The sequence below is a fragment of the Lagenorhynchus albirostris genome, chromosome 19, assembly GCF_949774975.1.
Source record: "Lagenorhynchus albirostris chromosome 19, mLagAlb1.1, whole genome shotgun sequence".
In the NCBI taxonomy this organism is placed as follows: domain Eukaryota; kingdom Metazoa; phylum Chordata; class Mammalia; order Artiodactyla; family Delphinidae; genus Lagenorhynchus; species Lagenorhynchus albirostris.
Window position 1 is genome coordinate 46,786,820 of NC_083113.1, and position 16,471 is coordinate 46,803,290.

Genomic DNA, 16,471 nt, shown 5'->3' on the forward strand with positions numbered 1-16,471 from the left:
TAAACCCCATTTGATCATGGTGTATGATCCTTTTCATGTGCTGTTGGATTCTGTTTGCTAGTATTTTGTTGAGGATTTTTGCATCTTTATTCATCAGTGTTATTGGCCTGTAGTTTTCTTTTTATATGACGTCTTTGTCTGGTTTGGTATCAGGGTGATGGTGGCCTCATAGAATGAGTTTGGGAGTGTTCCTCCCTCTGCTATATTTTGGAAGAGTTTGAGAAGGATAGGTGTTAGCTCTTCTCTGAATGTTTTCATGTTTAGAATTTTCCTGTGAAGCCATGTGGTCCTGGGTTTGTGTTTGGTGGAAGATTTTTAATCGCAGTTTCAATTTCAGTGCTTGTGATTGGTCCGCTTATATTTTCTATTTCTTCCTGGTTCAGTCTCGGAAGGTTGTGCTTTTCTAAGAATTTGTCCATTTCTTCCAGGTTGTCCATTTTATTGGCATAGAGTTGCTTGTAGTAGTCTCTCATGATCCTTTGTATTTCTGCAGTGTCAGTTATTACTTCTCCTTTTTCATTTCTAATTCTGTTGATTTGAGTCTTCTCCCTTTTTTTCTTGATGAGTCCAGCTAATGGTTTATCAATTTTGTTTATCTTCTCAAAAAACCAGCTTTTAGTTTTATTGATCTTAGCTATTGTTTCCTTCATTTCTTTTTCATTTATTTCTGATCTGATCTTTATGATTTCTTTCCTTCTGCTAACTTTGGGTTTTTCTTTCTCTAATTGCTTTAGGTATAAGGTTAGGTTGTTAATTTAAGATGTTTCTTGTTTCTTCAGGTAGGATTGTATTGCTACAAACTTCCCTCTTAGAACTGCTTTTGCTGCATCCCATAGGTTTTGGGTTGTCGTGTTTTCATTGTCATTTGTTTCTAGGTATTTTTTTTATTTCATCTTTGATTTCTTCAGTGATCTCTTGGTTATTTTAGTAGTGTATTGTTTAGCCTCCATGTGTTTGTATTTTTCACAGATTATTTCCTGTAATTGATATCTAGTCTCATAGTGTTGTGGTTGGAAAAGATACTTGATACAATTTCAATTTTCTTAAATTTACCGAGGCATGATATGTGACCCAAGATGTGATCTATCCTGGAGAATGTTCCATGAGCACTTGAGAAGAAAGTGTACACTGTTGTTCTTGGATGGAATGTCCTATAAATATCAGTTAAGTCCATCTTGTTTAATGTATCATTTAAAGCTTTATTTTCCTTATTTATTTTCACTTTGGATGATCTGTCCATTGGTGAAAGTGGGATGTTAAAGTCCCCTACTATGAATGTCGATTTCCCCTTTTATGGCTGTTAGCATTTGCCTTATGTATTGAGGTGCTCCTATGTTGGGTGGTGCATAAATGTTTACAATTGTTATATCTTCTTCTTGGATTGATCCGTTGATCATTTTGTAGTGTCCTTCTTTGTCTCTTGTAATAGTCTTTATTTTAAAGTCTATTTTGTTTGATATGAGAATTTCTGCACCAGCTTTCTTTTGATTTCCATTTGCATGGAATATCTCTTTCCATCCCCTCACTTTCAGTCTGTATGTGTCCCTAGGTCTGATGTGGGTCTCTTGTAGACAGCATATATATGGGTCTTGTTTTTGTATCTGTTCAGCCAGTCTACGTCTTTAGGTTAGAGCATTTAATCCATTTACATTTACAGTAGTTATCAATATGTGTGTTCCTATTACCATTTTCTTAATTGTTTTGGGTTTGTTGTTATAGGTGTTTTCCTTCTCTTGTGTTTCCTGCCTAGAGAAGTTCCTTCAGCATTTATTGTAAAGCTGGTTTGGTGGTGCTGAATTCTCTTAGCTTTTGCTTATCTGTAAAGGTTTTAAGTTCTCCGTTGAATCTGAATGAGATCCTTGCTGGGTAGAGTGATCTTGGTTGTAGGTTTTTCCCTTTCATCAATTTAAATATGTCCTGCCACTCCCTTCTGGCGCACAGAGTTTCTGCTGAAAGATCAGCTGTTAACCTTATGGGGATTCCCTTGTATGTTATTTGTTGCTTTTCCCTTGCTGCTTTTAACATTTTTTCTTTGTATTTAATTTTTGGTAGTTTGATTAGTATGTGTCTTGGTGTGTTCCTCCTTGGATTTATCCTGTATGGGACTCTCTGTGCTTCTAGGACTTGATTGACTAGTTACTTTCCCATATTAGGGAAGTTTTCAACTCTAATCTCTTCAAGTATTTTCTCAGTCCCTTTCTTTTTCTCTTCTTCTTCTGTGACCCCTATAATTTGAATGTTGCTGCATTTAATGTTGTCCCAGAGGTCTCTGAGACTGTCCTCAATTCTTTTCATTCTTTTTTCTTTTTTCTGATCTGTGGTAGTTATTTCCACTATTTTATCTTCCAGGTCCTTATCTGTTCTTCTGCCTCAGTTATTCTGCTATTGATTCCTTCTAGGGAATTTTTAATTTCATTTATTGTGTTGTTCATCATTGTTTGTTTGCTCTTTAATTCTTCTAGGTCCTTGTTAAACGTTTTTTGTATTTTCTCCATTCTATTTCCAAGATTTTGGATCATCTTTACTATCATTACTCTGTAATGATATCATTACTCTATCATTAGATATCATTACTGTATCATTACTATCATTACAAAATTCTTTTTCAGGTAGACTGGTTATTTCCTCTTCATTTGTTTGGTCTGGTGGGTTTTTACCTTGCTCCTTCACCTGCTGTGTGTTTCTCTGTCTTCTCATTTTGCTTAACTTACTGTGTTTGGGGTCTTCTTTTCATAGGCTGCAGGTTCATAGTTCTCATTGTTTTAGGTGTCTGCCACCAGTGGGTAAGGGTGGTTCAGTGGGTTTTGTAGGCTTCCTGGTGTAAGGGACTGGTGCCTGTGTTCTGGTGGGTGAGGATGGATCTTGTCTTTCTGGGGGGAGGACCACATCCAGTGGTTTGTTTTTGATGTCTGTGCCCTTATTATGATTTTAGGCAGCCTCTCTGCTAATGGGTGGTCTTGTGTTCCTGTCTTTCTAGTTGTTTGGCATAGGGTGTCCGGCACTGTAGCTTGCTGGTCATTCAGTGGAGCTGGGTCTTAGCATTGAGATGGAGATCTCTAGGCGAGCTTTTGTCATTTGATATTACGTGGAGCCAGGAGGTCTCTTGTGGATCAATATCCTGAACTCAGCTCTCCCACCTCAGAGGCACAGGCCAGACACCAGCCAGAGCACCAAGACCCTGTCAGACACATGGCTCGGAAGAAAAGGGAGAAAGAAAGAGGGGGGGGTGGGGAGAGAGAGACTGAGAGAGAGAGAGAGAGAGAGGAAGGGAGGGAGGGAGGGAGGGAGGGAGGGATGGAGGAAGGAAGGAGGAAAGGTATAAAGTTATTAAAATAAAAAATTAAAAATTGTTAAAAATTTAAAGGTAATTAAAAAAAGAAAGAAAAGAGCAACCAAACCAAAAAACAAATCCACCAATGATAACAAGTGCTAAGAACTATACTTAAAAAAAAAAAAAAGAAGAAAGAAAAGAAGGACAGACAGAACCCTAGAACGAATGGTAACCCTAGAACAAATGGGAACCCTAGAACAAATGGTAAAAGCAAAGGTATAGAGACAAAATCACATACACAGTCACAAAGAGAGAAAAAGGAAAAAATATATATATATCTTTTGGGATATAAGCTCTCTAGACCTTTGCCCTCGGTACAAGTGCTCCACATCTTTGATAGCCCTTCTCTTAATCCTCTTGCATCATCACCATCTCTGTACAAGGAAACAGAAGAAAACAATACACTAGTCACCCCTCTCACTCCCTAATTTGACTTAAGCTGGCTTTTGGCCCCTCACTTAGCTGAAACTGCCTCTCTGGAAGTTCAGTGATGATTTCATTACCAAATTGAGGCCCTTTCTCACTCCACAGTGTTCCTTGACATCCACTCTTGTTTTGTTGTGAAATTACATCATGCAGGCCAAAGTGTGTATAACACATGCGCATAGCTTAAGAATAATAATGAATTGAACATCCACGTCTTATCACCCCCATTATAAATGTAACATTATTGGTAAATTTGAAGCCCCTTATGAAAGAGAACAGTGTGAAGTTGACCCCCAGCAGACCTGCTTATCCTCCATGCTGATGCCCCTGGAAGCCCCCCAGGCCCTCCATCACCCAGGCCTCCCATAGCCCATCCATCTAGAATCTCCTCTCCTGCTGTGATAGGCCAGCTAATTTATCTGACCAGGGGGTCAGATTAGCCTCTGGGACTAATGGGAGGGCTGCACACCATGTATCAAGTCTGAGCTTCCAGAAACAAGTTCCTGTCTTTGTAGTGAGCCTTCAAGTGACTTAAATCCAAGAAGAGGGAGACCTTTCACTCTCTTCATATTTAACTTAAAAGTGATCACCATGGGCTTCCCTGGTGGTGCAGTGGTTGAGTCCGCCTGCCGATGCAGGGGACACGGGTTCGTGCCCCGGTCTGGGAAGATCCCACATGCCGCTGAGCGGCTGGGCCCGTGAGCCATGGCCGCTGAGCCTGCGCGTCTGGAGCCTGTGCTCCACAACAGGAGAGGCCACAACAGTGAGAGGCCCACGTACCACAAAAAAAAAAAGTGATCACCATGTTAGGGATCACGTAGTCTGCTTCTATTTGCAGTTCAGTTTAGTCCAATTTCCTGAGATATTTGTTACCCCCTAGAGAAATGAATTGGGCTGTTTTTCATTTCCATTTTGAGTGTTATAAAACTTCTTATACAGCTTTTATGTTATTATAGAACTCTAGTTACCTTATTATAAGATTCATTCTTTTTAAGGCATCTTCCCAATGTCTCAAAATTCAGTGGAGGGCATCAGGCTTTTAGATATTCACTGTGAACTAAGCTGGCTTCTAAGGAAATCAGTGGAAAGTTATCAGTGCATATCTGAACCTGAGTTAGGATGATGTCTGCTTGCTTTGTATAGTGATCTGATTTATCCACATGTTTGTATTAATTAACGCCCCCCCCCCCAAAGCTAGCTCTGTCTACTGAAGGCCAGACATTGAAAGAAATTGACTTTAAAAACTGTCCTGTGTTGAAAATATTTCTGAAGAGCTTTGAAGCTGATTATAAGGGAGATTTCACAGCCCACCTGTTCGGCAGCCTTTCTAAGAGCATGTAGCAGTGGAGACACCTTCTGGAACTTTTATAGAAGTGGTCGTTTCTCACAGAAATCCCTCTGGAGAGCTTCGAGGTAAATTCTGGGCACATCCCTCTACTACTCACCTTGCAGCAAAACTCTCTGTAGGAAGTCATTTCAGGGACAAGGTAAACTATGTCTTGCTTTTCCTTATCTAGATACAATCAGGATGGGTCCCTTTTCTAACAAAGAAAGCTTCTAGACAATACATTGTATGTTCCTTATGTTGCGGCTTCCAGTTACTTTTAGGATGAAAAATAACTACTTTTTGAGTCACTGCCTTGGGCGTGGCATGGCATGAAGTAACCAAGGAGAAGCCTTCTCTTGTTGACCAGGTAGACTGTCCAGTAAAGCTGTTAAGAGCATGAGATTTGGAGCCAGGCTAACTTAGCTCAGCCACTTACTTGCTTTCTGAGTTTTGTCATCTGAAGACTGAGACCATCATAGGACCTACCTCATCAAGCTGTGGTGAAGATTTAACTAGGCAGTCCTTAGTAAGTGCTTAATATAATACCTGGTAGAGAGTAAGTGATGAAGAATTGTTGGCTGCAGTTACTTTATTGGGGCCTGTCTTAGTCTGTTCGGACGGCTATAACAAATACCAGAGACTGGGTGGCTTAAAACAGTAAACATTTATTTCTTACAGTTTTGGACGTTGGGAAGTGGTTCTTAAAGTTCTGCAGGTGGTTCCAATGGACAGCTGCAGTGAGAACCATTGTTCTAAAAGCTCCAACTGCATCTCCTTTTGAGAACCTTTAAAAATACGGTTTTCACCCCCCTACAGTCTGAGTAACTTGAGTCTCAGCTGCTCAGTTATGTCCCACCAACTTGCAGTACGGGTGGCCAGTTGGAAGCATTCTGGGATATAATAAAGAGCTAAGGCAGGCTGCTTTCCATCTGAGGAAGCGTGTGCGTGCCAAATGGAAGCAGATGATGGTGTTGACAGTGATGTTGACAGTGATGAGGGAGAGGAGGAGGATGGAGAAGAAGAAGACTAGAGAAGCGGTGGGTGGCAGTCAGGGCTATCCAGCGGTGGAGGCAGGCGTGGCAGGACAGGGGCCTAGCAGCCACGGGGACAGGAGAGGTGCCCATCCTCCTCCTGTCACTTTATTTTTACTGTTTTCGCACACCTCTTCCTGCTGGCATTGGGCACGGGAGGTTGACAGGCACAAACAGCAAATGTAGGGGGAGCATAGGTGCCCGAGTGATTGTGGTGACCCCTACTCTCTGCTCCACTGTTCTCTTATTTCCATCCCTCTGGCTAGCCAGCCACCCAACCTTGCTCATGGACAGGCTGGGGATGTGGCAGTAGGTGGGGATAGACCTCGGGCTGTGGTCTCTCAGGATGGGCTCCTCACCCCAGGGCCATGGTCCTGCCATTCCACCTGCTAATATGCACTGGAACTTCCCACTCCATCTCCATCTCCCCTTCGACCTCCTTGACCAAGGCTGCCATTATCTTTTTTCTGGATTTCTAACACTGTTTTCTATGTGGGCTTCCTGATTTTTATTTTTTAAAAAATCATAAAAAAACAGAACATCCCATTAGGTTATGCTTTCCATCGCTGTTTACAGCATGGTTCAGAGTTTTGGTCATTCTAGGGTTGTCCCCTTCTAATCCATGCTCCCTTCTGCAGCCCAAGTGAACTTTTCAGATCATTTCCCTTCCCCATTTAAAACCTCTGGGAAGACTCTCCATTTTCCTGAGGATAAAGCCAACTCCTTAGTGAGGCTTACAAGGCCCTTCAAGGTCAAGCCTCCTGCTCCCCAGCCTCCGCCTATTTGGATATCAAAATGAGAAAATGACCCACAGCAGCCGCTGGTCTCCTGTCAGGGGTCTTAGCGGTTCAGAGGTCCAGTCTGAGTTTCAGCAATTCAAGGTTACGAATGTGTGCTATTCAGTATGACCGATTTCATTGTCGAGATATTTTCTCCTACAGTTACACCTCCTACTTCCATTGCTTTTAATGTTTAATCTGTGTGCCACGTTCAGCAAACCACACGTCTTTACCTGTTAGACCTTATCAGGTGGTTTTTCACATTGCCATTCTTCCTCTCAGCTGTCTAACCTCTGCTTCTCTAATTTTCTCAAACCCCTCTCTCTCTACCTCTTTCCCTCCCTCCCTTCCTCTGACTCTACACATCATAAGCCTCCTCCAGATTAGATAGGCCCCCCCAGTTCCCGCTTGTAAAGGGGGCAGATTATAATCATCACTTTAAATCATGTTAAAAGTAGGCAAATGCTTGAGCCTCTCTGAGCACAAACACAAAGTTCCAGCCACTTTTCCATATTTGTGGTCTTACACTTGCTGATCTTCCCACTTCGGGAAGCAAATGACAGATGAAACAGATGGGACTGGCTCAGCGCCTTCCCCATCAGCACGTTCCAGCTCTGCCACATGAACAGGAGGAGCGAAATGCAGACATACACACATGGAAGACAGCCTGCCTTAGCCCTTTATTATGTCCCAGAATGCTTCCAACTGGCCACCCGTGCTGAGGTGGAAGTTGGTGGGACACACGGAGTAGCTGAGACTCAAGTTACTCAGACTGTAGTGGGGCGAAAAACAGCTCCCAGGCAGCTCAGGGTGGGTGAGGCAGCTCCTGCTGAGCCAGGGCAGTGCTCCAGAGAAAGGTGCAGCCAACACCCACAGCACCTAGGGGATGGGTGCGTCGTCTTAGTGAAGGGGACCTAGTCTGTGCACCAACAGCATCTGCTGCTGTCAGTAATTTCAAAAAAATATTAAACAACATATGAGCCAAACAAAACACACCTGAAGGACCTTTTTATCCAGCCAGTGGCCCTTTGCACCCTCTGTATGGATGTTCCCAGAATCCAGGTGCAATGAATCAACGAATTAAAAGTGTTTACTATAAGGCTGCCCCCACCTTTTTTTGAGACCTTGGCTGCACTGCAGAGAATTCAGCAGATGTGCGACATACACCATTCCATCTCCAAGTGTGGTCTGAAACACAACACACGACATTAACTGAAACACAAGCCTGTTCTTTGGGGTTTTATTTTGATGCAACACTGCTTCCAGTGAAGGGAGACCCGGAAACAAGAGTGGTGGACTTCTTTTAATTTTTAACACAAAAGATTGTATTGATCCTTACCCAAGAATTGAAAATAAACTATGGGGAGGGAGACTGCTGAGCCCAAACCAGTGTGGCTGATGGGCAGTGTGTCTGACATTCACGCAGTTCTGTCACAGCTTAAGGGAGGGTTTCTTTGCTGGTTCCTCCTGTGATTCTGATATGGGCAGCTCTGGAACTGGAGCAGTATTGATTTTCCTTGTTTGCTATGCATTCTTTTAAAAATAACCGAATCTAATCCCGTTTGGGTTAGCATAACAGGAAAGTAATCATCTGTTCCTGAGAGTAAAATAAAATCTGATCCAAAAAACTCTACCAACATTCTATTTCAATTCTTTGGAGCAGGTTTTCCATTTTACTGATAAGTTAAAGCCTTCATTATGGTGAAGGTTTCTCTGTCTGCTGTCTATTAGCAGCTGGGCTGCTTTACTGGTCTCCTTTGTTTCCAAAAGACCTCTCGCTTCCCCATTGTCCAGGTGTCATTGTCAGCTGAGGTGTTGTTTTTCCTCAGGTCTGAAGACACTCTACAGCTTCGTATTTTTCCTTTTCAGATATTCCCCATTTGCTTTTTTTTTTTTTCATTCAGCACAACATCCCAGGGGGGTGCAAATGTTGGATGAGAGTGCTGTTATGTGGGGCAGTGATCTGGCAGAGTCTCCCCAGGTGTCTCTGCTGCCCTGGGGTGATTTAATAAGTGCTCCGAATCATCCTCTGCTGATCTTCTCGGTCCCTAGCTGGTAAGGCTGAGTGAATGCCCCAGATTAATTACCAGCTTCAGCCCTTAGCCGTCCTCTGGCCCTTCCTACCCATGGCGGGTCCTAAATTTGGCTGTACAGTAGAATTACCTGGGAAGACTGTTAGAAACCTAACTCCTGGGCCCTACTTGAGACCTGCCAAATCAGAATTTACCCAAGGATGAGGTTCAGGAATCTTTAATGAGCTTCCCAGCACCCAGCCCCTGTGTCCTCTGCCCAGAATGGTGTGATTTCAGCCTAAGATAATGTGAACTAGAGGCACCTGACCTGGAAGAAGACAAATGGAAGTTTGTGCAAGAAGATGAAAAGAGCTTTTCTACTCTTCTCTGAGGCCATCCCAGGTGGGGATGGGGTGGAGGTGGAGGTGCAGAATAGCCAGATTACCCTGCATGCTGCTTACCTGTTCTCATTCAACCATCCATCCATCCATTCAATCAGATGCTCAGATATTGAGCTCATGCCCTATGTATAAGACCCTGGCCTATGTGAGCTGTAAAGAGGGAATACCTTGGACCCTGCCCTCCAAGAGCTCACAGTTCTTAGATGGTGCTAGCCCAGTGATTCCCCAAGGGGAATCTGAACTGATCTCACTTCTTAAAAAGAGCAAGCGGGAGTCAGCGCAGAGTCTTCACCAGGCAAGAAAATAGTAACATTAATTTTTCCCATCATACTGATTTTCCTAAATATGGTAGATAAAATTGGTTTTTAACTTATAGTAATGATATAAAATTTTCCTTTAAAATAAGCCTACTGATTAACACCACAATGTGCTATCACTACATAATCATTTGAATAGTTATAATTTAAAAGACTGAATACCAAGTGTGGGTGAGGATGTGGACCAGCCGGAGCTCTCATCACTGTGGGTGGTAGTGTAAATTGGTGTAAAGCCACTTTGGAAAACTGGCAGTTTCCTATAATGTTATACAAATACTATACAATCCAGCATTTCCCTTCCTCAGAATTTACCTAAGAGGAATGAGAACATATGTCCACACAAACTTCTACACAATTGTTCTTAGCAACTTTATTCATGTTATTAAAAGCTGGAAAAAGCCAAGGTGTCCATCAACAAGAAGATGGTTAAACACGCTAGTCATCATCCATACTCTGGAATACTGCTCAGTGTTAAAAAAAAAAAAAGAGAAGAGGCTACTGCTCCTTGCTACAATATAGATGATTCTCAAAAATGCTGAGCAAAAGAAGTCAGACACAAAAGAGTACATATTTAGGATTCCACTTATATGAAACTGTAGGCATAGCTTAATCTATAGTGATAGAAAGCAGATGAGTGTTTGTCTGGAGCCAGGGGTGGGGGAGGGGGAGGAGTTGACTGGTAGGGGCACAAGGGAACTTGTGTGTGTGTGTGTGCGTTTATTTTATTTTTTAAATTTAATTTAATTTATTTTTTATACAGCAGGTTCTTATTAGTCATCAGTTTTATACACATCAGTGTATACATGTCAATCCCAATAGTCCAATTCATCACACCACCACGCCCACCCCCCACTGCTTTCCCCCCTTGGTGTCCATACGTTTGTTCTCTACATCTGTGTCTCTATTTCTGCCCTGCACACCAGTTCATCTGTACCATTTTTCTAGATTCCACATATATGCATTAATATACAATATTTGTTTTTCTCTTTCTGACTTACTTCACTCTGTATGACAGACTCTAGATGCATCCGCGTCTCTACAAATGACCCAGTTTTGTTCCTTTTTATGGCTGAGTAATATTCCATTGTATCTATGTACCACATCTTCTTTATCCATTCGTCTGTCGATGGGCATTCAGGTTGCTTTCATGACCTGGCTATTGTAAATAGTGCTGCAATGAACATTGGGGTGCATGTGTCTTTTTGAATTATAGTTTTCTCTGGGTATATGCCCAGTAGTGGGATTGCTGGATCATACGGTAATTCTATTTTTAGTTTTTTAAGGAACCTCCATCCTCTTCTCCATAGTGGCTGTATCAATTTACATTCCCACCAACAGTGCAAGAGGGTTGCCTTTTCTCCACACCCTCTCCAGCAATTGTTGTTTGTAGATTTCCTGATGATGCCCATTCTAACTGATGTGAGGTGATACCTCATTGTAGTTTTGATTTGCATTTCTCTAACAATTAGTGATGTTGAGCAGCTTTTCATGTGCCTCTTGGCCATCTGTATGCCTTCTTTGGAGAAATGTCTATTTAGGTCTTCTGCCCATTTTTGGATTGGGTTGTTTGTTTTTTTAATATTGAGCTGCATGAGCTGTTTATATATTTTGGAGATTAATCCTTTGTCCGTTGATCCGTTTCCAAATATTTTCTCCCATTCTGAGGGTTGTCTTTTCGTCTTGTTTATGGTTTCCTTTGCTGTGCAAAAAGCTTTGAAGTTTCATTAGGTCCCATTTGTTAATTTTTGGTTTTATTTCCATTACTCTAGGAGGTGGATCAAAAAAGATTTTGCTGTGATTTATGTCAAAGAGTGTTCTTCCCATGTTTTCCTCTAAGAGTTTTATAGTGCCCAGTCTAACATTTAGGTCTCTAATCCATTTTGAGTTTATTTTTGTGTATGGTGTTAGGGAGTGTTCTAATTTCATTCTTATACATGTAGTTGTCCAGTTTTCCCAGCACCACTTATTGAAGAGACTGTCTTTTCTCCATTGTATATCCTTGCCTCCTTTGTCATAGATTAGTTGAACATAGGTGCATGGGTTTCTCTCTGGGCTCTCTATCCTGTTCCATTGATCTTTGTTTCTGTTTTTGTGCCAGTACCATATTGTCTTGATTACTGTAGCTTTGTAGTATAGTCTGAAGTCAGGGAGTCTGATTCCTCCAGCTACAAGGGAACTTTTTAAGATGATAAACTTTTTTTTTCAAATACATTTCTCTTTGTTTTTAATGTTTTTTATTTATTTATTTTTGGCTGCGTTAGGTCTTTGTTGCTGCATGCGGACTTTCTCTAGTTGTGGCGAGTGGGGGCTACTCTTCGTTGCAGTGCGCAGGCTTCTCATCATGGTGGCTTCTCTTGTTGCGGAGCACGGGCTCCAGGAACCCAGGCTTCAGTAGTTGTGGCACGTGGGCTCAGTAGTTTTGGCTCGCGAGCTCTAGAGCGCAGGCTCAGTAGTTGTCATGCTCAGGTTTAGTTGCTCCATGGCATGTGGGATCTTCCTGGACAAGGGCTCGAACCCATGTCCCCTACATTGTCAGATAGACTCTTAACCACTGTGCCATCAGGGAAGCCTGATGATAAACTTTTTAAGTGTTCTGTATATTAATATGGTAGTGGTTACACTGGTATATATGTATTTGCAAAAATTCATCAAACTGTATGCTTAAAATGAGTGTATGTTAATTATACCTCAATAAAATAGATTTATTAAATGATACTCAACAGGGCAGAAATCATGAAGCTGGTAGTCGAATGCCTGGTAGTGGTACTCAGGTACGTGGTAGACAGTGGACAGTATCCTAAAAGATGTGCGCATGAAATGCTGTGAAACTTCAGAGGGAGGAAAAAGTTCTTCAAATGGGAAGATGGGAGAGTGGTGGGACCTTCATATAATAGGTAACATTTCTGCTGAGCCTCTGAGAAAAAGTAGAGAGCATCTGGGGCAAGAATGTATCAAAGTGAAATTGGGTTGAAATTAATATAAGGGGGCCTAAGATGGGGGAGGGGAGGAGTCCCTAAAAAAGCCACATGCACCCTGGGGAAACGGGAAGAATGGGGGCGACCCCACCACTTTGGCCTTTATGACGTCAATTCAGTGAAACCTGGACATAAGGGCTTCAGCACCAGCTGGTGCAGTCACCAATTTCCCCCTCGGCCCTCTGCTCTGAGAATTGGAGTGGCAGCAAAGCAAACGCAGGGCCAGGACCAGGGTGGAGCAGTCCAGGCACCCAGAGCAAGCATGATGGGTCCCACAAAGGCTGAGCCCTCACTAACAGGCCCCGAGAGTGAGTGCCTCGCATCCTCATCCTGCTTTCTGGTTATCTGGGAGCAGGAGCCCTGGTGACTCATTCTTTCCTAGCCATGCTGAGTGCCCCCTGCAGGCCAGGCACTGTGTTAGATGGCGTATTAGATACAAGTCCTCAGGGGGCTCGCAGTCTAGCAGGAAGGGGAAAAACAAGTGTGAGAGGAGAAACCCGGTGGCCGTGGGTTCTCAGAGGAAAGACACTGGACCCAGACTGGGAGGGGGTGGTCAGCAAACTTTTGGAAAAACTGAAACCTCAGTTATGATTTGAAGAAGGTAAATCCAAGAGAGGGTGTAGGGCAGTCCCTTCTCAACCGGCCTCGTCTAGGATTTGGAGTTTGGCCTTAGAAACCAAGAGCCTACCCTGGCACTGACTTGCAACAGCTGATGTGACTCTTTCCCTCCATCCCCATGCCTCTGTAGGTTTGTGATGTGGCCAAGGAAGCCCTACAGTGCCCCCCTGTCCCAGGTGGAATCCATCCCAGTAACCTCGGCATCTGTCAGCTTGGCAGCAGTCCCAGCAATAGAGTCCCCTGAGATGGATCTGAGTGATTTTGTTAAGTAAGTGCAAAGGCAAAGCCAGAATGGATTTCTTTAAATAGCATTCTTTTCTCTACACTGACTTACATTCTCAAACTCGTCTTTCATGTATTCTTCCAGCAGTTTAATGAGTGCCTTCTCTGTGTTAGGCCCTGGAGGGGGCATCTGGGATACAGAGTTGAAAGTCATCTCTGCTCTCAGGGAATCATAGCCTCCTGAGTCCTGAGGGACTGAGCCCTTCTGATCATGTTGCCCTCTCCATCTGCCAAGCCAGGGTCAGGTCAAGGGTAGAAAGCAGAAAAGGATATGACAATTGGCCATGTGTTATATGCTCACAATAAAATGTTCCGGCCTTGGGGACACACCCAAGTTGTCTGAAGAACTGCCAGAGCTTCTGAGAACTTTCTGTAAGTCAGACAAGGGCTTGATAGCCCAGGAAAAGAAGGGTTGGGGCCTATGGAAAATGGACGAGTTTGATGCCCTAGACTGCATGTTTGGGGGCAGGTAGTAACAGAGCACTGACCAGCTGACCCTTGAGAAACGTGTCCCTTGAATGAGAACCCCACTTATTCTTTGGGGCGCCGTAGAAGGGAGAGGAAGACAGGGCCATCATGCAGCTGAAAACTGTGTTGTGATGCTTGCCAAATGAGTGATTCTCCACATTTCATTAAACCCCCCAGGACTATCCTTGTGGATGAAGAAGTTGGATCTGAAGAAAGAGAGACCAAAAAAGCACAGGTGTCCATCATGGCGGTCTCAGATGTATGGTTTCCTTTCCCTGGGGCGGGTGGGCTGCACATCTTTATCCGGGTTCCTTCCCAACCAAACACCGACAGAACCAACACCTCAGTGAGAACCCAGACACCTCAGCAAATAGATTTTCTCTGTAATGGAAAAGCCATTTACCTCTAACCTTGGCGATCTTGTGCTCTTCCCAGCCCCTAGATAGAGGCTACAAAAGGAGAACTGTCTTCCATAGTAAAAACAAAGAGTAGATTGAGAGAGTTTACAAATTCATACTCTTAAAATTCTCCTTCTAGAATGATGGCCTAAGGAAATCATCAGAAATACAAAGATGTATGTACAAAGGTGTGTGTTAAAAGTTTAGAAATAGCAAAAAATTAGGAAAATTACTGTATGTCCATGATAATATGCAATCTTTTAAATAAGGTTTGTCTCAATATTGGCAGAGTCGGGGAAAGCAAGCATTTTCACACTTCGTAGGTAGGAGTATGAATTGGTGTAGCCTCTCTGACATGTAATCTGGCAGGTGTATCAAAATTTAAAATGCACAATTCCTCTGCTAAAATATTATTCTCCAGATGCACCTTTACGTTTACATAAAGACGTGTAACTATCCTTGTACACTGCAGCTTTGTTGGTAAAAGCAAGAAAAATTAGAAACGACTTAATTCCCCTAGTAGGAGACTGGTCAAATAAACTAAATTACATCTGCACAAGGCAGTACTATGAAATCCATTTTAGAAAATGAAAAAGTTCTCTCTTTACTGATTTGGAGCAATCTCTGATATATTAAGTAAAAAATACTACATGTTCTGTTTTTTAAAGTATTTTAAATGATGCTTGTAAAGAATATTTAGTCATATGGGACGGTATCATTCATGCTATAATGTTAACTGAAAAAATCAGAATGCAAATATATATACATATATACTCACACTATATACACACACATTTATATCTGCAGAATAATCTAATGATGGATTTGTATTTCTTTCTTTGAAGCTTTCTGTATTTTCCACATTTTTTAGAATAAGTATGTGTGTGCATATAAAACACTTGTCTTTTAAATGTTAATTCTTTTCTTTTGTATATATTTTGAAAGATGTCATAGAAAATTCAAGAATACAGAAACATGAAAGCAAAAATTCTCAAAATCCCACCATTCATAGAAAAATTTCAGCAAATAACCTCCTAGATATCTCTATTTGCATATGCAGATCTCTGAGTGAATTTAAGCACACTCACACTTGCAGGTGTGATGCATAGGCCTGTGTAATAGTACATAAATGGAACTGCTTTTTTACTCAGTAATATGCTGTGCACATCATCCCTGGTTTATAAATATACACTGCATCATCCTCCATGGATAGCAGTACCACACACACTTCATGTAAAGTGATCCCCTAGTGATAGGTATTTAGTTTACTTCCAAAGTTTTGCTATTACAGAAAACACTGAAGTAAACATCCTTGTACATACATCTTGGACACCTCCCCAATTATCTCCATAGGAAAAAAAAAAAGTGCTATTTAAAAAATATATACAACATACTTCATTTTTCTATCAGCTAGGGGGAGGAGCACGTTGATGACAAATTATGAATGTTTGCAAGTTTTTCCTCACACTTCTAATTCCCAGGGATTAAAAATGAACTCTGCTGAAACAGAAAGAATAGACACAAACCAGAGTCAGGCGGAGTTTCAGGAATCGCCGTGGATCTTTAAACGGGATGAAATGTTTTCCATTGGGATAGAAGAAGTAAGTAACACCTCATGGGCCCTAGAGTCATCTGATACAATTCTTCTTACTGAACCCCTGCCCCAAGTTAGAAATTTAAATTTGCCCGAGCACTGTTACTGCCTTATCATCATGTATTTTCAGGGTGCTAGGCTAGTCACCTTTCATGGTGTCAAACAAGGTAAAGTCAGGAGTCAATCTGTAAATTGGCTGAACTTTAGCTTGCCCTTTGCAGACTCTCATATGGAATGACTTTCTCTGCAGGTGTTTGACATTTTGCCTCTCTATGGAGTGCTGCGGCCACACAGTAGCCACCAGATATCATTCGCCTTCTACGGACACTGTGACATCATTGCACAGGCTAAAGCTCTGTGTGAAGTGGAAGGAGGGCCCACCTATGAGATAATACTAAGGGGAGAGGCCTCCCTGGTCCACTATTCCTTTGACACCAAGGACATTAACTGTGGATTACAGGTATTGCCAGCCATCGGGAGGAGATTTTCTGGGTTTGCCTTAAACGTCGGTC

At 42.3% G+C, this 16,471-nt stretch overlaps 1 protein-coding gene across 2 annotated transcripts in view; it reads left to right on the plus strand.

Annotated features, from left to right (window-relative positions):
• Positions 1-16,471, plus strand: part of HYDIN (HYDIN axonemal central pair apparatus protein) — a 354,255-nt gene that overhangs the window by 200,979 nt on the left and 136,805 nt on the right. The window contains exons 24-27 of one of the 2 annotated variants that reach the window (XM_060129934.1): positions 13,366-13,485; positions 14,145-14,226; positions 15,847-15,966; positions 16,210-16,419. In XM_060129934.1, coding sequence (XP_059985917.1) covers positions 13,366-13,485; positions 14,145-14,226; positions 15,847-15,966; positions 16,210-16,419 — 532 coding nt within the window. Of the gene's footprint in view, positions 1-13,347; positions 13,486-14,144; positions 14,227-15,846; positions 15,967-16,209; positions 16,420-16,471 lie in introns of both variants that reach the window. The other variant, XM_060129933.1, reaches the window with a different exon arrangement.